Genomic DNA, 26,883 nt, shown 5'->3' on the forward strand with positions numbered 1-26,883 from the left:
TTAATTCTTGCTTTACCAATTAATTATATGTTTAAAACGTTTGTGTTATTCAATGTACCAATTAATTATATGTTTAATTTTACTGAACGTTTTATTTTCATTTGAGTGGGTGGGTGGGTGGGTAGGGGCCCCAGGACATTGCCTTGCCCAGGGCCTACAATGCTGTTAAGACGGCCCTGCTTATACCTGTACCTTTGAACTGTTCTCAGCTCAGTTCACACACTACTTCCCACAGATGCAGACAGAAAATTTCAATGATACTGTACATTTCCTTAGTTGCTTACCGAGTCTTTTGATTTTGTTCAGTTTCCTTTCAAGACAGATGTAAAACACTGAGGTTCTTTTGTGCAGGAAATGGCAGAATTACAGGCTGACAACACGGAACGGGTGAATTTTGACATTTATGATGACATATCAATGAGACATTCAGCTGTTAAAATTAAAGCTATCAAGGTTCTGATACAATTTGAAAGCATCTATGTCTGTGAGGCAGCTTTCTCATCAATTGTGTTGATACAAAATTATTACCATAACCGGATATCAAACTTCAACTTAGAACATCATATGCTATGTTGCTTATCTCATATACCCCCAGGAATAGAAAATTAATCAAATGACAATGCGCACATACAAAATTGTATGTTATGTTACTCAACTATGTAATTACTGTATACCCACAGGTATAAAACATTAAATGATAATATAAACATGTCACATATTAAACATGACAGAGTTGTAACCTGTTTCTGTCAGTGTTTACATTTAGACTTCTCAATTATGTAATACATTTTCCTTATTTGTTTTTATAGTTAAATATGTATAAAAATATGACCATGTTTATTCTAACACACACACATACATAATGACTTGGGGTCGTACTGGATAGGCGACAGCCTAGATGGGGTCGCACTGGCAAATGCTTGGGAAGCCCTGTATACTAAATACAGGTAATTCAATATAAAAACAAATAAAAAACCATTATGCTATACGTACTAATGTATGTATCACGATGGGTAGAAGCAAGGCATATGTAAACAAGCCACTGATTGATGATTACACTAACACTGCAATATACATTAAATGGAAGTGTTTTGGAACATCGTAACTGAGACCGAGACCTTAAAACAGACATTTCACCATTATATCGTCGTAATTACGGAATTTCAGTTGTTCACGACATGTCTGATTTATGAAGTGACTTAGCATATAGTACTTGATATTAGAGTGAACAGCTACAACAAATACAATATATTGGTCTACATGGGATCTACCATGTTATTGATATGTAAATTGCATTGGTTTAACACCCCAAAAAGTTCCAAATCAAGGGACCACATGACTAATGATCCTTTTTTGGGGGACTGTACCTATAATTCTCTAATGTTGGAATGTCAAAGTTATTTCATTAAACATTTCTAAGTTCAGAATATATTTGGTCAGGGAAGCACAGGGAAGTACAGTACAGTACTCTTAAAGGGAAATTATTTTTGCTTAGCATGTTTTCATTTAAGACATAATTTTCAAGAATGCATTAATTATTTTGACTGAGGAAGGCCTGTTTGAAGGCACCAGATCTATCCAAGATCACAGTTTGAATAAAGTACAGTATCTATGGACAATATACAGAATATTATTATTTTTTAATAAAATATCTATGAACAATATCTCATTTTATACAAATCAATGTGCCATCTGGAAATAATATTTCTTGTAATAAATATTCTAAAATTAATTTATTGTTTATATGTTACTTATATTATTATATGGTTCTATTGGTCCTATTGGTTGTTACTACAGTATGCAAATACATTTGTCCCTCAATTTGCATTGGCTTTGTTTGGACAGTATTGCAAGAATTTACATTTTGATATACAAGGGGCCCCCCAAGTTTCCGGATTTTTATTTCGCAGATGAAACCCTGGATGTACCCAAGAATGTCTATGGGTAGTTTTAAAGTTGCCGACATTTTTGCGGCTGGGACAGGGAGCCATTTGTTCTAGAGACAGTAATTTCCTTTACCTGTATTGTAAATATGTGTGTGTGTGTTTACACACACACACACACACATATATACAATACAGGTAAAGGAAATAATTGTCCTAAGGGCAAACACATAAAGGGAATACTGTATACTGGTACATTTCTTTTTTACACAAGTGAAAATGTCCCCCCGTCCGCAAATGTTCTTCGCGGATTTGGCGATTCACAGCCATTTTGAAAACTTAACCCCCGCGCGAATTTGGGGGGCCCCCCTGTACTGTACTGTGTTTCTTTTACCATGAATTTACAACTGCATGAAATGATTTATAATGATGCAAGTTCAATGGCTACAGTCCATGTTTTGTGTGGCACAAAACTCACAATGGATGTCAAGGTAAGCACTAAGAGGGAGCACAGCATTATAGGGTAGGGCACTAATGTATGATTTACAAAACCTCAACTGGTCTTTCGCTCACCCAATCAATCACTTGAGAACCTTTTTATGTGTGTTCTACTTATTCCATTTGTATATGGGCTCCACCTATATGTCTTGGTAGTACACATCTAAAATAAGTTGCCTTTAGCAAAAAAAGCAAGATAGTTTTACACTGGAATTCAATTGGTAAATAATTCACTCACAAGGAAGTCTGCTGCTTTACTTGGACACACCTACAAACTCAACGAGTCCTTGTAGTGGTGGTGCTCATGTGTTTGTAACTGTTTTTGTGCTGTGTGGGGTGGCAACTGGGTGGTTAGAGGGGCATCTGACACGGCTCCCACCTCCAAGAGTGGTTATACCCATGATGGTTTACATAGGTTCTACCCTCCTTCCTTACTGGTGACCACACACAACTGATTTTATGGTGTGCACTGTTTCATTATACCTAACACAAACAAGTTTTGTCAGTGTATTATAAGTATTTGTGGCATATGAGGTCAAGGAGGGCAACTGGTGCATAATCCCTCCTTTAAATAGATCAAACTGGTCTAATTTTTTATGTAATGTTCTAGAACTGTATAATCTGTGCAAAGTGAGGGAACAGTGTATTTTGGAATGTGTTTATTAAGTGAATGGTCCCATAGAACTGAGTCTTGTTTATAATGAGAACAGGTTTACTTACATGGCAGTGTTTTCTTAAAGGCAAAAAACAGAAAAGAAAGAAAAAAATAAATAAAAGGAAAGTGCACAGCAGAAAAAATCTTCAGTCTACCACCATCTGAGTTGAAGTTGTTCATCCCCTCAGCCCATCATCAGCTCTTATCACCACTTGGCTCTTTATGCTGAAAAGCAAACATTCTCCATATTAGTATTCTGTGAGGCTGATATACAAGTAAATATGTATCAAAACATTAAGTGAGTTAGGCATGCCACAAGACTAAATTTAGTATAACAATTAGTGATGTAAATGTTTTTTCCAGCGGAATAAAGTGCCCCCCCCCCGAAAAAAAAAACTAAAGACCATTTTTTCTTTCTTTTTTTCAGAATAGGATTGACAAGTTCTGTACCTGTCATTCTCTCTCTGTCTCTCAAAATTAAGTACTGTACGTAATTACTTATATACAGTAGACCCTTGCCATTCGCGGATTTGCGATTCCCGATTTTGATTATTCGCAGTAAGCAGATGGTGGCTAGCTTGCAAGCCTTTTTCCGCAGCACAATGAGTTACCCCACGCAGCATCTCATGTTGTACTCTCAAAACTTCAGTGTTTATGTGTGAAATGGCCCCTAAAAGACTGCCTAGTGTCAGTGCTAGTGGAGTGAAATGTAAAAGGCAGAAGTTAGTGGTGACCCTGACAAAGAAAGTTGAATTATTAGATAAGTTAAAAGTGGGAATGAGTGCTGCCCTGGCTGGTCAGTTGTTTGGTATATAGGTATACAGTAGTGCACTAAGGGAGTACAAGTTGCTATTTGCAGTTTTACCTATTCACACCATTCCTTGGAACCTATCCCCCACAAATAACAAGGGTTTACTGTATTGGATTACATTCTTCTTCTCCTGAAATTGTTTTTTCTTAAATAATAATGATAGATTCTTTTATACATAAAGTATATTTTGAAACTATCAAAATACTTTAATGAAGAGTATAGTAAATATATATGAAAATATTGCCAATGATTGTACAACTCCCTTGCAAAGTTTCCAGTTTATTATTTTTGTCAATAGTTATTGTAAATGAATGAAAATAACTGTGTAAATTATCTAAACACACTATAATGATATCTTGTATTGGAAGCAACTCAAAATGTAAATTTACGAGAGGCTACAAAAATACCAGAAAATTTCCAGAAAATTTTTTTTTCTGCCCAACACAAAAAAAAACAAGTTTTTTATATCTCTAATAACAATATGCATATGATGTATGCCAATGCATTGAATAAAAAGGGAAGAATTGTAAGAGTTTTAAGTGTCATCTGAGTTCTCAAAACTAATAAAAAGAATAAACATTTCAGAAAAAAGACCAAGAAAATAGTCAGGCTATATAATTTTTTTTTAGCCTCGTGTGTTACATGCTTGAGCTTGAATTTTAGGATCAATGTTAGAATTACAGTAATAATTTTAATATAACCCATATGTTCTTGGAGGATTTCACAAATGTCCACTGCTTTTCAAATTATGTGATACTATACACTGTTTGCTGGGATCTTCCTGAATAAAATACTAGAAATGTACTGTACAGTGTACGGGTATTTCCAAAATGGTGAGTTTTGAATTTGTGAGATTTCACTGTTTAGTGCAGGTTGGATTACGAAATGGGTGCATTTTGATTTTTTGATGTCCAGTTCTCAGTTCCTTGCAAGATGGCCAGAATACAATTTTTTTTTAAAGAAAACCTTTGTACAAGCAACAACAAAATATATTAAAATATATATGTACAAGATTATCATGTTTGGCCCCCACTTTACCACAGACCAAAACTATGATACAGTCTGGTTCAAGATTCTTCAAACACTGCTGGAGACAGCTGGCAACTCAAGGCTGTTTGCTTACTATAGTATGTACTATAATATAATACAAAACAACAAAGCCCAACCAGTAAATTAAGCAGAAGGGAAATAAGTAACCAATCACCGATCACTTTTACATTTATTCATAATTTTTACGACGTACTATAGTAAACAAATGGCCTTGAGTTGCCAGCTGTCTCCAGCAGTGTTTGAAGAATCTTGAATGAGACTGTACATTGTGGTAAAGAATGGATGTACTTTGTACTACTGCACTGTCCCGGTACATTGGGAATTGTAAACCTGCAAGGTCTTTGTACAGTCAGAAGCAGTACAGTAGAACGTCGATTTAAAGCGATTCAATTTAAGATTATTGATTTAAAGCGACACCCACAATTATAGACAATCTTTTAATTTAAAGCGAATCTTTCCTATTTTGCGCGAGTCAATCTGGCGCATCATACTTATAATTTTGCGCCTAACGTTTCTCTTGGCACGCTACACTGTCCTAAGGGCAAAGCTGTACTGTACATGTACTAAATGATTACTAAAATTTTTGTCTAATGCAAACTAAAGCTTGTTTATATTCAAATTAATTACTATCTTATAAGAATTCCAGCAATGTAAATTATATTCTCCCCGGTCACTTCTGTGACAGTGTATAAGCAAAAACATAAACTCAAGCTAAAGGAAATAAATAAACAAATAAATACTTCACTAGACCTTCGGCCCCAACTGTCAAACATGTCACTGTCACTCCCCTCCCCCCATCCCCCCCATCTTCCCAGCCAGGGTTTGGTGTTTTAGACTTAAAAGTTTTTATCTTATATAATATCCCAGATTAAAGTTAGGAAAATATAATTTGCATTGCTGGAATCCTTGCAAGACAGTGAATAATTTGAATATAAACATCATATATTTTGCACAGGAGATAAAAAATTTTGCTCTCTGTAATAAAATTCTTAAATTAGAACTAAAATTTGTATGTCTAATGCGAGCTATAGCATGTTTATATTCAAATTAATCACTATCTTATAAGAATTCCAGCAATGTTAATTATATTCTCCCATGTCAGTTCAGTGACATTTTCTAAGAGAAAACTTAAAGTCACTCTTAAGGACAGATAAATAAATAAGAACTAGACCTTGGCATCAACTGTCAAACATATCACCTCACCTCCCTCCCTCCCCCTATCTTCCCAGCCAGTAAACAGACCATTTGGCATCCCTTAATTTTAGCTGTGTTGATTTATGAGTATTTGTTTTAACATAATACTACAAAAAACAATGTTTTGTTTATTCTAGGAGATGGACTGAGGTGCATCTGGGTAGACTCTCAGTCTTTTTAGTATTTTGTGTTTCTCTCAAGTACCAATCTAAATTATTCCATTGAAACAACACTTCGATTAAGTGCGAATTCGATTTAAAGCAACCTCTCTTGGAACCTATCTCGTGTTATATCAAGCTCTACTGTAATTGCTACCTCCCTAGTAGCCAGAGCCACGGCTAGTGAAAGCCTGGCAATCGAGCAAACCCTTCTCCTTCCCCTGTCTAAATGTTGCTGGGTAGTTTTGGAACTATCGTGGCTGGTGATGTTGCAGTGTTAATATTGGCTTTCACTGGCTGTGGCTCTGGCTAGTAGGGGGTAACAAATAATGCTTCTGACTGTACACTGCATACCTGCATTGTCCATATACGGTACATGCTAAACCAATTGTAAACTTGCATGACAATTTTACGGAATATCTATCTATCTACCAAACAGCACTGGGCTTCAGAATAGCTATAGAAATGACTATCAAGACCAATAGGTAGACTCAAAGCTAGCCATTGGTCTCCTTCCCCCCTCAGGGCCACCTTTAATTGTGATGGCTATTAGGTAGGTTAGGTTAGGTTATGATAAGACTTGATATCAGCTTATTTGCAAATTATTAGTCCATGCAGCAGCAATAGTTTTACTAATGTGAGTAACCCAATTTCAATCTTACTTGCCACTCTACATAAACTTCAACTGTGGCTTAAGTTCCAGAGAGAGAAAATAAGTAGTCTGCACATTGCTGAATTGTGGGAAATTGCAGAATGTTACTACAGTGCATTTTTCCTCAGCTGAGAAAAGATGCCCCGCCCCCTCCCCAAGAGTTACAGCTGATTGGCTGTTGCAAATCTGTCCGATTTTGTCCTGAAGTAATGATGTCTTTCTAAATGAGTTTATTCATAATCGTTGGGATGACTGTATCTATATTACTAAGAAAGTACACTTTCAATTTCCTTAAAACTGTTTTCTTATTCTTGAGGGAACAACTGTGGGATTTATGATTTTTGCCTACTTTATGAGTACAGTATTACATTTGCACTGCTCAATATGTTCCTCAGTTACATGATAAGAGATGCTCACATTCATGATAAGTTTCTGAAGAAGGTCCCAAAACATTAGGTTGAGGAAGCTGTGAGGTCCAATCCTGAAGTATATCGCAGACCATCCCTTGTAAAATCCCCAGATACCTTCTGCTCTGAAGGTCTTCACTACACAGTCTGTTATGCTTTTATACAACAATCCACGTCCTTGTTTATCCAGTCCTGGAAAATATAATCATATGATGTGGATTATGTATACAGTATTCTGCAAAACTCTGAAGATGTAATTACTGTATCTGGGATTTCATCTACAATTATGACTGAATTCATCAATTTAATGAAGAAAGATTAATATATATACTATAGTCTCCTAACTTTTATCTTCATAAAAATTTTTGTTTTTCAATTTGTCAGCAAAGCAACACACTTGTACGGTACAACCAAAATGACAGAGAACTTATATTAAACTATTGTGTGTAAGAAACAAAAGGGACCAAATAATTACCCTGGTTGTAAATTCTTGTAGCAATAACATCAAAGGGACTCATACAACTTGATATAACCAGGCCACTCGCCATAGCTCCAAAAAAGGTGCTCTGCCAACTGTCTCGTGAGTACAACTGTAAACATTTAATACATTGTATTTCTAAACAAATGGAGGTAATTTTATGTCATGAATAAATGGTATTCATACAAAACTAAATACTGCATAATGAATCATCAGTAATAGATCATACAATATTCTTAAAAAATTGAAGATAATAATTTTCCTCTTTTTCATTCATTCATTGTAAGGTAATTGAAACTAACTGACTGAACAAACTAACACTATGGAACTGAAATGAGAGCAGGCTAAGGCTAAAAAATTACAATGGTGATTATAACAGGATGAGGGAAGAAGCAAGGAACATTGGCTGGCCTGACTTAATGAGTAAGGATAGAGATACTGTACTTCCTTGAAAATAAGAGGGGGTTAAACTAAACCACAGGTCATTACAGTATAAAAAACCAACAACAATTATACAGTACATTTGTCAACTGAAGTGATCTCACGGTTTTTAGCATGAATCGTTCAAACAGCAGTTCAGTATCTGGCAAATTGGCGAGAGCTGAGAGAGTGACTGACCAGTGTGCTGGACGCTGTTGTAACAGGGGCAGATCCAGGGATATCAAAAGGGGGTGGTCTAAGAAGTTGTGGGTTTGGGAACTTGGCGAGCACCGTGAGCCCACCCAATATCATAGACATTTTGAGGCCATTTTGAAGCCACTTGCACTTGATATCAGGAGATATTCTGAGGTCAATAGTAATTACTTTTTACTATTGTGTCGACTCTCCCCTCCTCACTCTACCATCATAACAACCACTTGCTCCAACTTGACACCAGGAGAAGAAACTGCTTCACAAAACTACTCGACCCCAGCGAGCACCGATCAGAACCAGTTTCCTATCCGACTATGAGACCGAGGTATCGAGGCAAGTGTGTCTGCCTGGTAACCTCGGCCTACGTGTTTCTCTTCTCCCAGGGTGGGGATGAAGAATTGTATTCTGGATTACTGCTGGTGGTGTTGTGATGGTAGTGGACTACGGAGATAATCCCTGGTTCCTTGTGGTTGGCCATCGCAACCTAGATATACTACCTGAGCTGCCATTTTTATGAGGTTTTTGTGTTGTTGTATTAGTATGTGTATTTAATGTTTAAAGTAAGAATAATCAGGTACTATTCTGGTGTGTTTTGATAATTGCATATTTGTGTTTTACTTGTGTTGTGTAATGTACCAAATTAACTACAGTTGTACCCCGCTTTACGCGGTTTCACTTAACGCGATTTCTCATATACGCGGTGCCTCGCCAGAACCGAACTTTCAGTTAACGCGGTTCATCTACCCATATACGCGCAGTGTCCGGCTCGAGACGCTATTTTTAGATTCGCACCACCCGCTGCTCCCGCCTGCCTCGCCTCTCCCTCCTCCTCCCTCCCTCCCTCCCTCCGCCTGGGCAAGCCGCACTGTAAGGTTGCGCAGTGTGTCTTCTACTAACGTAAGTGTTACACCTAACTTTTAGTTTTCCTAACCTAACCTTTATTTTTCCTAACTTAACCTTTATTTTTCCTAACCTAACCTCTTCTATATTACTTGTTTGTTCATACCATCATAAAGTTAAGATAAAATTTTTACTACAACATAGTTGTGTGTCATCAAAAAGTGGAGTTTGGGGGTCGGGCCAGTCTCTATTGGAATTAATCCCATATGTTCTGTTGTTCACTTAACGCGGTTTTCACTTAACGCAGTACCCTGTGGGTTCAATTGACCACGTAAAGCGGGGTACAACTGTATATTGATCAGTACTTAATAATATAAATGTTATTAAATGACTCAGTTTATTTACTAATCTAATTATCCCTTTCATCACTTAAATTTGTCTGTCACGATAACAGTGATTCTTGTGTGAGTGCTTGTTACTTGCTGTATCCACATATTTCAACCCCTAGATTCAATCATTATTTTAACTTGTCAACTTTGCCTTTCCTTAATGTTGTGGGCAGCAAGGAAGGATGTCACACTATTCAAAAACGTCTGATTACAATACTGCATTGAAGAAAAAGTATAGGAATTTTCTGATGAAAAGGGGGGACCAGACCCCCAGAACCCCCCGTGAATCCGACATTTGTAGTAATATGGTATATTAACGAACTCCTGAGCCAAATTTCTCGCTTCCTAACTTTTTTCTGGCATTCCATCAGGTAGTAAAATTTAATGAGCAATATCCCAATCCCACACTTGAAAGACGAAGACGATGCACGCAGAAAAAAAAGAAAAAAAAAAAAAAGAAAGGGACAGCCAGTCCGAAATAATACAGCAACACAAGTACAGTATACAATATTCTGTATATGACTTATTTCCTTGTTTAGAAGTTGTTTTATTTTTAGAACAATATGAAAGGCATTTGTTACTAAAATAATTATTAGTTGAATAAGGTTTCATAGAAGCTAGCAATTCAACGAAGTTTTACTTTTTTCACCCATAATGAATGATTGTTCAACGGGGATCTTTATTGTTTTATATTTTATTCTTGGGTGCTAAATTATACATTATCTTCAGAGTATAAATGACAATTAATTTCCTTATAATAATTACTTGGGAAAGGGTATCAAGAAGCAATTATATACAGGTAGGCAAACAGTTTATCTAAAGCTCAAAATTTTGTTTTGTGAATGTATCCCACCTTAAGCCATCAAGGTGGTGAATATATGGCATAAACGTGGTGAGTATTTCTTATTCAATACAGTATTCATTTCAGCTTATCAATTAATGTAAACCTCATTTTGACATCTAATTATAACTCCACAAATTATTCCTGAATGTCCCTGAGTAATAATCTCATGTTATTTATTTTGTTTCAAAATACAGTACTACATGATTTGTTCTTACAACATTCTTATGAAAAACTGCTTTAGAATTTATTAATTAATTTATATTACTATTTCACAAAATTGTGTTTCAGCCCTGAAAAAATAAAATAGTGAAAATAAAGCTAGTCTGATAGTTGCCAGATACCATTGTCCGATTGAAGTTTCTGGAAATCGTGACATCATTCATTTGGGCGATTGTACAGTACATATCGAAGATCAAGCCCATTAGTTCCAGAATAACTGGGAGACTGTTATATACAAACTATGCAGCACTTGACAAAGTTAAGATGATACAGTATATCGGAGATTCTAGAGATGGGTTGCTACTAATGATGAGCAGGACAGAAAGACGTATGCTAGAATCAGAAACCAAGGTAAGTCAGAGTGCAGAAAGGGCAAAAGATACTTCCAGAGGCTAATCACAAATGAGGTCCATTCAAACCCCAATACTCTAAATGTTCCACAAAATTAAATTTAAGGACACTTGTGAGCATAACAGATCTGAGACTTGAAAATAGTAGTTACATGGACTCAGTCCAGGACAAGGCAGAGGCATTAAATAAATTCTTTTGAACAGCATTTACAAGAGAGGTTACAAACAAGCCATAGTACAGTTGTACCCCGATTTACGCGGTCAATTGAACCCACAGGGTACCGCGTTAAGTGAAATCCCCGTAAATGGAACAAGAGAACATATGGGATTAATTCCAATAGAGACTGGCCCGACCCCCAAACTCCACTTTTTGACGACACACAACTATGTTGTAGTAAAAATTTTATCTTAACTTTATGATGGTATGAACAAACAAGTAATATAGAAGAGGTTAGGTTAGGAAAAATAAAGGTTAAGTTAGGAAAAATAAAGGTTAGGTTAGGAAAACTAAAAGTTAGGTGTAACACTTACGTTAGTAGAAGACACACTGCGCAACCTTACAGTGCGGCTTGCCCAGGCGGAGGGAGGCGGGAGGGAGGGAGGGAGGAGGAGGGAGAGGCGAGGCAGGCGGGAGCAGCGGGTGGTGCGAATCTAAAAATAGCGTCTCGAGCCGGACACTCTGCATGTATATGGGTAGATGAACCGCGTTAAGTGAAAGTTCGGTTCTGGCGAGGCACCGCATATATGAGAAATCGCGTTAAGTGAAACCGCGTCAAGCGGGGTACAACTGTACCTGCTTTTGAGGAACAATAGTTTCATTCAGCACTAATGCATATTCAGTTCTCATAAGTGTATTAGAGCTAAATTATCTAAGCTCAAGGTTCGTAAGAGTCCTGGCTGATAGCGTACATCCCAGAGTATTAAGAGCTCTCAGAACCCCTTAAAATACTGTTCTGCATAAGTATGGTTGAGATGAATTACTTGTCCACTGATAATACACATACTGGGTATACCTCTCATTACTGTGCCCTGGATTCAAGTCCTGGCCCGGGATGAATGTGAGAAGGGCGTTATCCAGTGTGATCCTACCAAACCAAACATCGCAGTTTCTCTGGGTACTCTAGTTTCCTCCAGTATTAACACTGGATAATAAAGGCTGTGGGCAACAGAATGATTCTAAAAGTGATGGAAGAATAACTGAAGCATTTGTTTAATTACTTACATTACAATGCTAAAGGAATGGGCATGCTGCTTCCTTGGGAACATTCACACCATCATTCCCTTTATTGCATTGAAAATATGATTTTTTATGATTTATGCCTTTATTGCACCATATGTAAAAGAAAATGGAGTTAAAACAGTAGAATAGAAGTAAATAATGTATCACAATTAGTTTTATTAAGTGCTTAAATCAAATATTAAATGATAATGATGATGATTGGTATAACACTTCAGACATGATGATACCTGTATATTCTGATTTATATAACAAAAGTGACACAACAGTATAACATACCCCATAATGGTCCAGCCAGTCTTTACTCTTGGTGTAAGTAAACAACTGCGATGCAGAACCTACTCCAACTCGAGGCACTGACGTAGATGCCCCTCGCCACAAACCTCTAATACCATCTGCCTTTGCAATTCTAAACAAAGCAGGCAAGACACCTGTGAACAAATGAAAATAAAAAGTTATGTTATCAATATAAAGTACAGTAGCTACATAAATTTATTACAGTATTACCCCGCCTAACGCGGTTTCACTTAGAGCGTTTTATCATATACGCGGTGCCTCGCCAGAGCTGAACTTTCACTTAACACGGATTTTTTCATCATATACGCGGTGAGTGTCCGGCTCGAGACGCTATTTTTAGATTTGCCCCACCCTCCACCCTGCCTGACTGCCTGTTTTAGCTCAGAAAATTCATACAAATTACCCGGCCAGAATATAATTTACATTGCTGGAATTCTTATAATTTGGTGATCATTTTGAATATAAACATCATATATTTTGCATTAGACATACAAATTTTAGATAAAATGTTTACTCTTGAGTAAATATGTTATCTTCTGTGCAAAATATATGACATTTATATTCAAAATATTCCTGGTCTTACAAGGAATCCAGCAATGTCAATTATATTATCCTAACTTTAGTTTGAGGTATTATTTATTACAAAAAAGTTAAGTATTCTGGTTTTCCCACACATCTCCTTGGGACGGTTGGTGGGGGGTGGGGGGGAGGGAGGGAGGGACCGACCGACCATCTGTTACCCTGTGAAGAATATTTTTTTTTTTTTATTAACTGAAGATATTTGTTTTAGCTCATAAAAATCATACAAATTACCCGGTCAGAATATAATTTACATTGCTGGAATTCTTATAATTTGATGATCATTTTGAATATAAACATCATATATTTTGCATTAGACATACAAATTTTAGATAAAAAATGTTTTCTGAGTAACTATGTTATCTTTTGTGCAAAATATATGACATTTATATTCAAAATATTCCTGGTCTTACAAGGAATCCAGCAATGTCAATTATATTATCCTAACTTTAATCTGAGGTATTATTTAATACAAAATGTTAAAATTTATTATTTTCACCCAGTATTTCTCTTGGTGGGGGGTGGGGGGGAGGGTTGGGACTGACCTCGCGGTTGGAAGAGGGGGGGAGGCAAGGTGGGGTACTTTGATTGACAGATAGTGTCGTGAAGATTATTTTTTTTTTATTAACTGAAGATATTTGTTTAGCTCATAAAATTCATACAAATTACCCGGCCAGAATATTATTTACATTGCTGGAATTCTTATAATTTGGTGATCATTTTGAATATAAACATCATATATTTTGCATTAGACATACAAATTTTAGATAAAAAATTTTTCTGAGTAACTATGTTATCTTTTGTGCAAAATATATGACATTTATATTCAAAATATTCCTGGTCTTACAAGGAATCCAGCAATGTCAATTGTATAATCCTAACTTTAGTTTGAGGTATTATTAAAATTTAGTGGTTTTCCCCCAAAAATTTCTCAGAGAGGGAAGAGCTGGCAGTGTAGTGTGAGAGGGGGAGGGAGTCGAGTCCATTATTTGAATGGACATTAACTTGGCGACTGTATTTCTCTATTTCTCTTAAGTATTAATTGTGTGCATGTACCATCATAAAATTAAGATGTTATTTTTACTACAACATAGTTATGTGTCTTCAAAAAGTGGAGTTTGGGGGTCGGGCCGGTTTCTATTGGAATTAATCCCATATGTTCTGTTGTTCACTTAACGCGGATTTCACTTAACACGGGACCCTCTGGGTTCTATTGACCGCGTTAAGTGGGGTACAACTGTATAACATTACATGAAACATGATATAAAGGACAGACAGCTACATTATTCATTATTGTATGGAAAAACCAATGCAAGTTTGATTAAGTTTGGGATGTGTGAAATAACAATATTTATAAATTAAATTGGTAACGATGCAGTAATTACTTGCCTCTTACATATGGGCAGTGAATACTGTATGTATACTGTATGATATCACCTTGATAACAATATTTGGGTTAAATCAAAAGTATAGTGACTATATTTGGTCAGAAATAAAAGACAAAGGAAAGAGTAATTTTGTGATGTGAGACAACAATAATTCTTCTCAGAAAAAAAAATCTTGCATAGCTTGCCTTGATGTTTATGCTGGTGCCCAACAGCAATGGATTCTGCTGCTTGAGATTGCAAATGAGTTTTTACCTGTATAAAAGAGAGGGAAAAGGTGTACTGGTATGTAATAATAAAATCATTTCTCAGTTGTATGTATGAATAAAATAATTTCTGACTTGGTCCTTGGTCTGAGAATTTTCCTCCAGTACTCCTCCCTCATGTTTCTGCATTGTGGGGCCCCATTTTCAATGGCACAAAGTCCCTTCCTTAACATCCCTTTGATAACCTTTGATAAACTTATCACATTAGAGCAGTTGCAATTATGAATATTTGACCACAAAATTTGAAAAAAGAAAAAAAAGAGGCAGTAATAGAGGTACCTGTGAATTTAAGAACGTGAATTATCACAACTCCACTGTACAGTGTTATGTTCTTGAATAGTATCAGAACTCTTAGATGATTCACCCCCCCCCATTATAAAAATATTTTGGAGGTCAACATAATCTAGCAGAAACCAATAAAGTATTTACTAGGAACTTACCAAGTACAGAGGACTTCCGACAAATCCTCCAATCACACCCACACCAGCACCAGCAGCAACACAACCCAAGGTTGATACATTTCCGTCTGCACGAGTTATGACCCCGGAGTCAAGGATTCTCTTGTATAATCCAAATCTTATTCCATTCATAATCACCTGATACCCAAGAGCTGGCATCAGTCCTTTCTGAAGTCCAGACAGGCCCTCAGCCTGCAAGTTGACATTTATTTTTAAGATATAATAATGTATAATATTTTTCACTTACATCTTAACAATGTTTAATATCTGTTAAAAACACAATGAATAATGCGACTGAACACATGACCTCAATGTGAGATGTTGCATAATTATGGTCCCGATGAGAAGAGGTGTTGAACACACGTGAACACATGTGAACAGCTACTAAACAAAAGATGTCAATTGGAATGACAGCTGCTGAAAATATAATCTCAAAGTGAACATTTGTTGGAGATAAAACAAAATACAGTATGCACAGTTGTGCACAGAAATTTGTGGTCCACCCGAGGCGGAGGGTATGGAGTCCGTCCCACCCTTACTCGACTGTGTGTCCAGACGCCCCAGGGCCTAACACGCAAACTAGCACCAGCCATTGAAAAGAAGGTGGCTGGACAAGATATTAAAACCTAAAGTGTCAGACATACAGTATAACCTTTTAAACATTATGACTACTTTAGTTATATACTGTATTCTGGTTAATACCATTGATCAGCACACCAATTTGATCTATTTTCATTTTGTGAAGGAAGGTAAAATTAAATGCTCTTCCTATGTGATTTATTACAGTAAAACACTTCTCTGTAACTAAGAAACTTGTAAACTGGCCTTCGATGCAGGTCCAAGAGTGCAATATCACCTGTCATAAGAAAATGCTGGACATCCCTGAAAAATACTGACGGCAATGGGTTGTAGAGTTGTAGAAAAGACGGACGCCCTGGCATGAACACACACATACAGCCCCATGTGCAACCATGTGTATGGGTGGGTGGTTGAGTGTTGAGCTATGTTGACACAATCAGTTGCATGATTAATTTAAAAAAAATATTTTCCCATCAACACACACCTCCCCAAACAGTACAGTAATTCTGTTATGTTTACTCAAGTCCTTCCATAGAGTTAAAACTGCTATAAACCAATTAATACACTACATGGGCGTTACTTTGCATGTTGGGAGTCGTTTAGACAGTGACTTGCTGTCCAGTAAGGGAGGGTTGGGCAACTGTAATTTGCATGGCATCATTATTAACACTTGTGTCACACCTTGGGTCACTGTAAGTACTTGAGGGACACCTTGGGTCACTGTAAGTACTTGAGGGACACCTTGGGTCACTGTAAGTACTTGAGGGACACCTTGGGTCACTAAGTACTTGAGGGACACCTTGGGTCACTGTAAGTACTTGAGGGACACCTTGGGTCACTAAGTACTTGAGGGACACCTTGGGTCACTGTAAGTACTTGAGGGACACCTTGGGTCACTGTAAGTACTTGAGGGACACCTTGGGTCACTGTACTTGAGGGACACCTTGGGTCACTGTAAGTACTTGAGGGACACCTTGGGTCACTGTAAGTACTTGAGGAACACGTTGGGTCACTGTAAGTACTTGAGGGACACCTTGGGTCACTGTAAGTACTTGAGGGACACCTTGGGTCACTGTAAGTACTTGAGGGACACCTTGGGTCACTGTAAGTACTTGAGGGACACCTTGGGTCACTGTAAGTACTTGAGGGACACCTTGGGTCATTGTAAGTACTTGAGGGACACCTTGGGCCATTGTAAGTACTTGAGGGACACCTTGGGTCATTGTAAGTATTTGAGGGACACCTTGGGCCATTGTAAGTACTTGAGGGACACCTTGGGTCATTGTAAGTATTTGAGGGACACCTTGGGTCATTGTAAGTACTTGAGGGACACCTTGGGTCATTGTAAGTATTTGAGGGACACCTTGGGTCATTGTAAGTACTTGAGGGACACCTTGGGTCATTGGGTGAGGGACACCTTGGGTATTGTAATTGTAGCATTTGGGGACACCTTGGGTCATTGTAAGTTGTCTTGAGGGACACCTTGGTCATTGTAAGTACTTGAGGGGGTCATTGTAAGTATTTGAGGACCTTAGGTCTTGAGGGACACCTTGGGTCATTAAGTACTTGAGGGACACCTTGGGTCATTGTAAGTATTTGAGGGACACCTTGGGTCATTGTAAGTATTTGAGGGACACCTTGGGTCATTGTAAGTACTTGAGGGACACCTTGGGTCATTGTAAGTACTTGAGGGACACCTTGGGTCATTGTAAGTATTTGAGGGACACCTAGGGTAATTGTAAGTATTTGAGGGACACCTTAGGTCATTGTAAGTACTTGAGGGACACCTTGGGTCATTGTAAGTACTTGAGGGACACCTTGGGTCATTGTAAGTATTTGAGGGACACCTTGGGTCATTGTAAGTAACTTGAGGGACACCTGAGGGACAGGGTCATTGTAAGTACTTGAGGGACACCTTGGGTCACTGTAAGTACTTGAGGGACACCTTGAGGACACCTTGGGTCACTGTCAGTACTTGAGGGACACCTGGGTCACTGTAAGTACTTGAGGGACACCTTGGCCATTGTAGTACTTGAGGGACACCTTGGGTCACTGTAAGTACTTGAGGGACACCTTTGGCACAGGGCATTTGGGACCTAGAGTCATTAGGTAAGTATTTGAGGGACACCTAGAGTCATTGTAAGTACTTGAGGAACACCTTGGGTCACTGTAAGTACTTGAGGGACACCTTGGTCACTGTAGGTACTTTGAGGGCCACCTTGGGCCATTGTAAGTACTTGAGGAACACCTTGGGTCATTGTGGGTATTTGACACCTTGGGTCATTGTAAGTACTTGAGGGACACCTTTGGGTCATTGTAAGTATTTGAGGGACACCTTTTGGTCATTGTAAGTACTTGAGGGACACCTTGGGTCATTGTAAGTATTTGAGGGACACCTTGGGTCATTGTAGGTACTTGAGGGACACCTAGGGTCATTGTAAGTATTTGAGGGACACCTTGGGTCATTGTAAGTACTTGAGGGACACCTAGGGTCATTGTAAGTACTTGAGGGACACCTTGGGTCATTGTAAGTACTTGAGGGACACCTTGGGTCATTGTAAGTATTTGAGGGACACCTTGGGTCATTGTAAGTACTTGAGGGACACCTAGGGTCATTGTAAGTACTTGAGGGACACCTTGGGTCACTGTAAGTACTTGAGGGCCACCTTGGGCCATTGTAAGTACTTGAGGAACACCTTGGGTCATTGTAAGCAACTGGTTTAATTATGAACAACTATGCATCATCTGGAATAATGATGAGCACCTGGGGTTATTATGAACACTTATTAGACACCTGGGGTCATTATGAGTACTTATTAGTCACCTGAGGTCATCATGAGTACTTATTAGTCACCTGAGGTCATTATGAGTACTTCTTAGTCACCTGGGGTCATTAAGACCACTTATTAGTCACCTGAGGTCATTATGAGTACTTATTAGTCACCTGGGGTCATTATGAGTACTTATTAGTCACCTGAGGTCATTATGAGTACTTCTTAGTCACCTGGGGTCATTAAGACCACTTATTAGTCACCTGAGGTCATTATGAGTACTTATTAGTCACCTGGGGTCATTATGAACACTTATTATACACCTGTGGTCATTATGAGTACTTATTAGTCACCTGAGGTCATTATGAGTACTTCTTAGTTACCTGGGGTCATTATGAACACTTATTAGACACCTGGGGTCATTATGAGTACTTCTTAGTCACCTGGGGTCATTAAGAGTACTTATTAGTCACTTGGGGTCATTATGAGTACTTATTAGTCATCTGAGGTCATTATGAGTACTTCTTTGTCACCTGGGGTCATTATGAGTACTTCTTAGTTACCTGGGGTCATTATGAGTACTTCTTAGTTACCTGGGGTCATTATGAGTACTTCTTAGTTACCTGGGGTCATTATGAGTACTCTTAGTTACCTGGGGTCATTATGAGTACTTCTTAGTCACCTGGAGTCATTATGAGTACTTATTAGTCACCTGGGGTCATTATGAGTACTTATTAGTCACCTGGTGTCATTATGAATACTTCTTAGTTACCTGGGGTCATTATGAGTACTTCTTAGTCACCTGGGGTCATTATGAGTACTTATTAGTCACCTGGGGCCATTATGAGTACTTATTAGTCACCTGGGGTCATTATGAGTACAGTACTTATTAGTCACCTGGGGTCATTATGAGTACAGTACTTATTAGTCACCTGGGGTCATTATGAGTACAGTGCTGTACTTATTTTCAACAGTAAATTAAATGAACCACAACTACACCTAACCTTATGATGTTGTGTTTAGCTTGGATTACTTAATTTGCTGAACTGAACAGTACTTTGCATTTTTCCATTTCCCTGACACCAGATTTGCATTAAAATGAACATGTTAGGAAAGATCTCACAAAAAAACAAAAACATTATCAAAACTTGAATATCAGTTTCCATGGAGTCCATTAGATACTGTAACATCAGTGTATGTTTTCAAAAACCATAAACTGGAGGATAAATACCTTAGCAACAGCAATACCAGCATGAACTATGTTCTTATAATAAACTGTGTAGTGTCCATGAGCTTTCAGTTCTCCTTGCAGCTGCATGCGGGTCTTGAGCATATCCATGGGGTTGGACATCAAGCAAGCACCACAAGCTGCTGTAGCACCAATGACAAACTCCATCATGCAGTCTCATTAACTTAAGATCCTGTAAATAGTTGTAGACACTCAATTACAGTATTGTATATAACAGAAGAGTACATACTCTACTAACTAGCACAAATTTTTTGAAATTAAATATTTCGTACAGAATGATGAAACAATCTTAATTTGATTAGCTTAAGGTCTGGGCAAGGGCATTTTTTATGTAAGGCACCACAGCCAGTTAGGGATGCAATGAAGGCCATGGCCATCATGAAATTCCACACACAAATTTGTATGCCGGTAATGATGAGATGTTCAAAGTTCACAGCAAATTTTCCCACCAGAAAGTAGACAAGTCACACAAAGAAAGCCTTCAATTTTGCTAAATATGAAAAAGTAATTGTATTCACCTCTTCACAAAACACAAACTTATTTATTGGGAAAACTTAGGGTGCTGTACTGTGCTTTATCATGAAATTTCTTGACAATTTATTGAGGAACCATATTAAACAAAAACTTACATATACAAAACCTTGTAAGCTTATACTGTGCTGTAGAGGTATTAAAGTACAGTACAGGTATTGGAAAAAAATATTGAGATAATCATAAGATGATGCTGTTAAGGAATAATTTTTTTTTATTAATTGCATATATTAATTTGAATGAGATAAGAAAAATGGTTTTATAAGATATTACTTTCTATACAATAGCATCTCCACATAATATTGTGTAACACTTATCTTTAGGCTTGTGGCCAGTATGTAACTCCTTGCTAAGTGGAAAATTAAAATAAATTATCAATGAAATGTGTCTGATATTAACAGCAACAAAGTAAGGGAACAATCTGTTCCATATTACTATACAGTACAGCTACTGTACTACTAAAATCTGACTTAGCTCATTCATAATTTGTTTAAATTCACTGTAGCATGTGTGGGCAGCAGCACACTGACTACAAGACAATTGTCCTGTAAAATTAACCCATCTTGAACATACCCCCGACAAGGTTCAGTTGGAATAACCAAAATTTTGTGGCTACATCCACATTGGTCAAGGAATATAAATTTTTAACAATCAGCGATACAATTATGGTGAGCTTAAATTTATATACAGTATTTGAAAATGAAAAGTTCAAGACTATTTTCTGACAGAATTTTTTTTTCTGTAAGGTAGTACTGTACAACTAAAATAGAACTAATGTAGTTTTAAAGATAAGTATCTATGCCTAAGGAAATTTTCATAATGGGCATTGGACCTTGAATGCAAATACTGTACCCTGGACCTGTATTATCAAGATCTTCATTGCTATGTTCCCAGTGATTGGAAAATGGCTTATGCGAGTCCTATTTCCAAGAAAAGCAATTGTCACTCCACAAATAATTATAGACCAGTGAGTCTGACCAACATAGTATGTAAAGTAATTGAGAGCATTATAGGAGATGCCATGATATCTACTACGAAACAACCTTGTAAGGGATTGCCAACATGGTTTTATGCCGGGATGCTCCTGTTTAACACAATTACTCAAGGTATTACTAGATGTTTGAACTCATATTCCAAAACAGGGTGGCAATATTAACAATATATACCAAAATTTTGCAAGGTGTTCGACAGAGTACCTCATGAAAGGCAGCTCAAGATTTGTAAACTAATGTAGAGTATAGTACATATAAAAATGAAATTTTTATTAAATTAAATCATACACCTTTATTAAACATTAAGACTGTACCCCTTAAATGTGACATTGCCAAATACATGTACTGGTAGTTTCGTAGTAACAGTGTCCTGGTGAAGATTATCCCTGTCAGAATTTATTGCCAGGCTCGGCCCACATCTACATGTTGACTCTATCAAGGCGGTTCTTGAACTAGTTAACAAATGTTGTTTGAACAACATACTGATCCAGATTATTCCATTTGTCCACTGCTTGTTGACTGAAAGTGTGTCTTCTTTTTTGTTTGTTTTCTTTTTTGCTTTTGTAAAGTGTTATGTCCTCTCATGTTTCCTTGATATATTCGGTCTTGAAAAAATTAATGTCTACATTTTCGTAACCATTCAATATCTTGTAATTTTGCCAGTATTGTAGATGGGAGTGTGGCCCTGTCTAAGTGCATTTAAGATAGTGTTGTGGGTTAATTTTTTTCTTCTTACCATTCTACTGGATCTGGACTCGTTACAATAAACCGGTAATCTTGCATCAAATGGGCATAATATCCCAAGTGCATACCATTGTTTACATTTGTTGAGTCTGGGGGCTTCTCCAAGAACCAGATATTATAGCATTATTGACTATAATTTATCGTTCACAGTATTCATCAAACTAGCCTACCAAAATTTGTTTCACCTAAACATTATTACATGATTTCTAAATAATCTTCCTCCCCGGCAATTGAAGATCACATGTAACAGTAGGTCTGCAGTGATCCTACCATAACAACCTGTCAACATAAGATAACTGTAATAGGTTAGGTTAGGTTAGGTAGTTTGGTCCATTTGATCAATAATTAATTATATGGCACAGGAGAGGTACGACAGCCACATGCGAAACGTCGATGTTTATTGGTACGGCAGCCTAATGCACATGCATGGTGGGCTGACCATACAATGATAATTACCAAGATGACTTTCTTTCAGACTAACCTAACCAAACCAAACCTAACTTAACCAATTATGGGTGCTGGACAACTCGTACCCAAGCAAATCGTGCTCATCAGAACATGTCAACTCGTACACAATTTACGAGACAGTGAATTACACTAAAGCATTTGGGAACTTCGTGTTTTCTTTTTCCTTGTGGTTATCAGCATATATATATATATATATATATATATATATATATATATATATATATATATATATATATATATATATATATATATATATATATATATATATATATATATATATATATATATATATATATATATATATATATATATATATATATATATATATATATCCACAATGGAAATGTGGACAAGGTTGATTTTAATATATGAATAGCAATGTGTTTTATTTGACTTTACCTTTAAAAAATTAAGAGTAAATACGTCTGCTCTCTCTCTCTCTAAATAGGAAGAGCGTGAATATTGGGCGACACATAATCAAGTCGTTACGTTACTCATACGGGCCTTGTTTCTGTGTGGTCGTGACTTTTTAAACAAATCTATCTATCCAGAGGAATCATTAACATACAATAACAAAACTAATTGTACAGTGTATGCGTTGGCCAATATTCTCACTCTTCTTTCTTTTATATCCTTATTACTACTGCATTTCATTCTTGACGTTGACATGTCACAAGAAAAAATTCCTGACGATGTCACGATGTCAGCCACTTCGTAGAACAAGTTCGTTATACCGGAAGAAGTACCAGAGAGGAGCCCCGAATTATATACTGTATACTAACTGATATGTTTACATAAAGCTGGATCTGAAAAATCAATCTGCTTTTATGCATGTCTATATTTTGTTGACTTATGACCATTTTAAACGTTTACATCGCCCAGTTTATAAATTGAAACTGCCAATTCTATTTGCCTGAAGTCTGTAAATTACAATAAAGTTATTCTAAACCACATAGTGTGAAATATGTACCGGTACTTGTAGTGCAATGTTTGTGTGACAGAATAACATACTGTACTTATGTAATGAGAAGCAACCATTTTGAAGCCTGCATTACATTTCCCCATTTCACTGCACTTTCCTACAAGATTTACATAATTTTTTTTTGTAATCATAGCTAAAGCTAAAAAGCATGGTATATATACTAATAGGTATGGTTTATCTCTTGAATTGGGTGTAAGTAATCTTGGGTATGACTGATGTTGTGAGTTGGGTACGAGTTATCTTGGGTACGAGATGACCCTAACCCAACCTAATATACCCTATAACCTAACCTTACCATTAACAACGCAGTCCTTCAATACGGCTGCCATACCTATATGCAATGTGATTATTGGTGTACGGCTGTCGTACCTGTATCCATTACATAATTATATAATGTACTGTAGTAGCATCTGTTACCCAAAGGCATTCATGATTTTATACTCATTACCAAAAATTAAACATACAAAGATTCACAAAATAATGGTATAGTAGCTTTTGTCAATATCTTATTTTATTACTATATTTTAGACCTTGCTAGAGCTGTTTTAGAACTTGTTGAATCATCATGATCATTGAGTCTTCACCTGTAGGGTAGTGCTGTAGTACACTCTTTCCATCATCTATAATATAATCACGGACTAATGACACCTCTAAATGAAATATATAAAACATTTAACATATTCTCGACGTAATTTTATAGGAGGTCGGTATTACTAACTTACACCAGTGAAACAATACCTGGGGTACACCTGCCGCAGTGCAGTGTTGTGGTGATCAGCTGGTGGACCTCGGACTGTTGACGCCGAAAACTCCGTGTGGGAGAATAAATTATTATATATATAAGCATAATAATTTCAGGACATACTATCTATATATTATTTAATTTCAAGTTTATTTCGTTTCAAATGTGTACAGCACTAACAAGGTATCACCCATATTAAAACACAATACTATGGACATTTAATTTAGTTATCTTTTCCTTTTCATGTTTTTTCCTATAATTTTTACCACTTATCAGTTATCAGCTTGTTAGTCGTTCGAGTGATTGGTCTATTTTTTTTACTTAAGTGTCAACCTTCATTGCCCAGTGTTAGTATAGGATGAAACGAGTTATTATACTGAATAACACCCCTGGCACGGATACCCCCAGGACTCAATTCCCATTTTTTCTACCCCCATCACGAAATAAGTTATAAGTTATCATTATAAGTGATGGCATCATCGATAAATTATTTCTTAAATTTATACCAACGAAACCCTTGTTCATTGCATTGTATTCTACGGAGTTCCTTGGCAAGGGATAGCGGGTATTGTAAGTGTCATGCTTTTGCTTTACTTTTATCCGCTTCGCCACTGATCGGCTCGTTAGCCGCTTGGGCGGTAAGTCACGTCTCTGATACGCACTCTTGGCAGATACTGTGTAGTGGATTCCTCCCCTACAAGTACCGAACCTTCTCGAATTCCCCAGCCTACGCCTCCAGCGCCGACCACGGAGCCGGGGTCAACTATCTACCCACGCCTACCCCCGCCTTATAAGGCCTGACACCGCTGTGACCAGCCTCTTTCTACCCAGTGCCACCAGCAAGCAACACCTCCTCCGCGCCAGCCTGGCGGCTCCCGCTCCCGCCGGCGACCTAGGCGTTCCTCAAGCCGCGTGCCCTAACTCTGGGCACCCTTGTGGGGTACGGGTTGTTTGGGTTCACACTCAGGATGGGATGGAGAAAGGAAACTCACAATGTGCTCTCTGTATACTGTACATGTTGTATTGGATGTAGAATGCAGCTTGGTGCTGAGAAGGCAGCATGGTTACAAGCGTTGAGTAGAGAGAGCTGGTTGGTGAGGATGCTCAGAGGAGGACAGCTTGTGGGTCGCCATGCTCGCCGGCGGGAGCGAGGGCCACCATGCAGCGGCGGAGGAGGTGTGTTGTTGGCTGGTTGGTTTAGGTAGAAAGAAGAGAGTGGTCACCACGAGGTCAGGTCTTATATAGCGGAGGTAGGCGTGGCTTAATAGTTGACCTTCGTCATGTAAGGCGGCGCTGGTTGACCTTGACCACGAGTCATACACTGGGGAATTCGCGGGGTCGGCTACACAGCGACAAACAGCGTTTGTAGGGGAGAAATCCACTACACCCTCACCACCCAGCTCTCTCTACTCAACGCTTATTACCATGCTGCCTACCCAGCAACAAGCTGCATTGTACATCTAATACAACATGTATAAAGTGAGCACATTGTGAGTTTCCTTTCTCCATCTCATCCTGAGTGTGAACCAACATCTCATACCCCTCCAGTGTTGGTCAAGTCTGGCCATGAATGAGCTCACATTCGGTGCCGTCACAACGGTCTCCGGCAAATTGTTCCAAGAGTTTACAACTCTCACTCCGGAAAAAAAAAATTGCCCTCAGTTTTCTGGACTTGTGGCTTCTTCAACCTTGAGCTGTGACCCATTGTGGGGCAGGCGTCTGCCAGCTCCAGGTATGTGCATTCGACCGAGTAGTGCTTCCTGAGATGCGCACTTGATATTAGGATATATGCTGAAGTCAGTAGTAAATACTTTTTACTTTACAAAAATGCCTGAGTACAATACTGCATTAAAGAAAAAGTATTGGAATTTTTTGGTGAAAAGAGGGGTCCGGACCCCAGGATCCGCTCTTTGTCACTCACTTAACTTGGTTCAAAGAAAACGTTGTTAACCCCAAACAGGTAAATATATAACTTCAGTTTAATAGATGTAAAAACCTCGGCATTTGTTAAAATACAAATTTTTTTCAAAGCATTAGTATAGATATTGAAATCTGTCAAATTATTCTTTAAGCTTTGACGAAGGGCCCAATTGAATATATAACCATTTGTAATTATCCGAACGGATACAAGCCATGCCCCCAAACAACGAGCTTGCTGAGCCCTGAAGATCCTGTTATGCAAATGCCTGGATGAGCAAAAGGTCCCCAGTGATTGGAAAATGGCTTATGTGAGTTCTATCTTCAAGAAGGGTGATCGTCACTCCACGAATAACTATAGACCAGTGAGCCTAACCAGCATAGTATGTAAAGTACTTGAGAGCATTATAAGAGACGTCATGATGGAAAATCTAATACGAAACAACCTTGTAAAGGATTGTCAACACGGTTTTATGCCGGGGCGCTCCTCCTTAACACAATTACTCAAGGTACTGGATATTTGGCCCCAAATTCTGGAACAGGGTGGCAATATCGACAACATTTGCCTAGATTTCGCCAAGGCTTTCGACAGTGTACCCCATGAAAGGCTGAAAAATAAACTGGA

At 37.8% G+C, this 26,883-nt stretch overlaps 1 protein-coding gene across 2 annotated transcripts; it reads right to left on the reverse strand.

Moving 5' to 3' along the window:
* Positions 1–1,405: 1,405 nt before the first annotated feature.
* LOC121866978 (solute carrier family 25 member 35-like) lies at positions 1,406–24,439 on the reverse strand. 2 transcript variants are annotated; one of them, XM_042366732.1, is made up of 8 exons: positions 24,338–24,439; positions 19,865–20,054; positions 15,266–15,475; positions 14,748–14,814; positions 12,578–12,729; positions 7,784–7,898; positions 7,319–7,500; positions 1,406–3,261 (listed from the first exon to the last, which is right to left on the reverse strand). In XM_042366732.1, the coding sequence occupies exons 2-8, from the start codon at positions 20,030–20,032 to the stop codon at positions 3,232–3,234; spliced, it is 924 nt and encodes a 307-aa protein (XP_042222666.1). In that variant the 5' UTR covers positions 20,033–20,054; positions 24,338–24,439; the 3' UTR covers positions 1,406–3,231. The 2 variants fall into 2 exon arrangements, with proteins under 2 accessions (XP_042222666.1, XP_042222675.1); XM_042366741.1 differs by having other exon boundaries at positions 24,322–24,395.
* Between the last annotated feature and the right edge of the window lie 2,444 nt (positions 24,440–26,883).

Source organism: Homarus americanus, unplaced genomic scaffold (assembly GCF_018991925.1).
Source record: "Homarus americanus isolate GMGI-L3 unplaced genomic scaffold, GMGI_Hamer_2.0 scaffold32583, whole genome shotgun sequence".
Lineage (NCBI taxonomy): Eukaryota > Metazoa > Arthropoda > Malacostraca > Decapoda > Nephropidae > Homarus > Homarus americanus.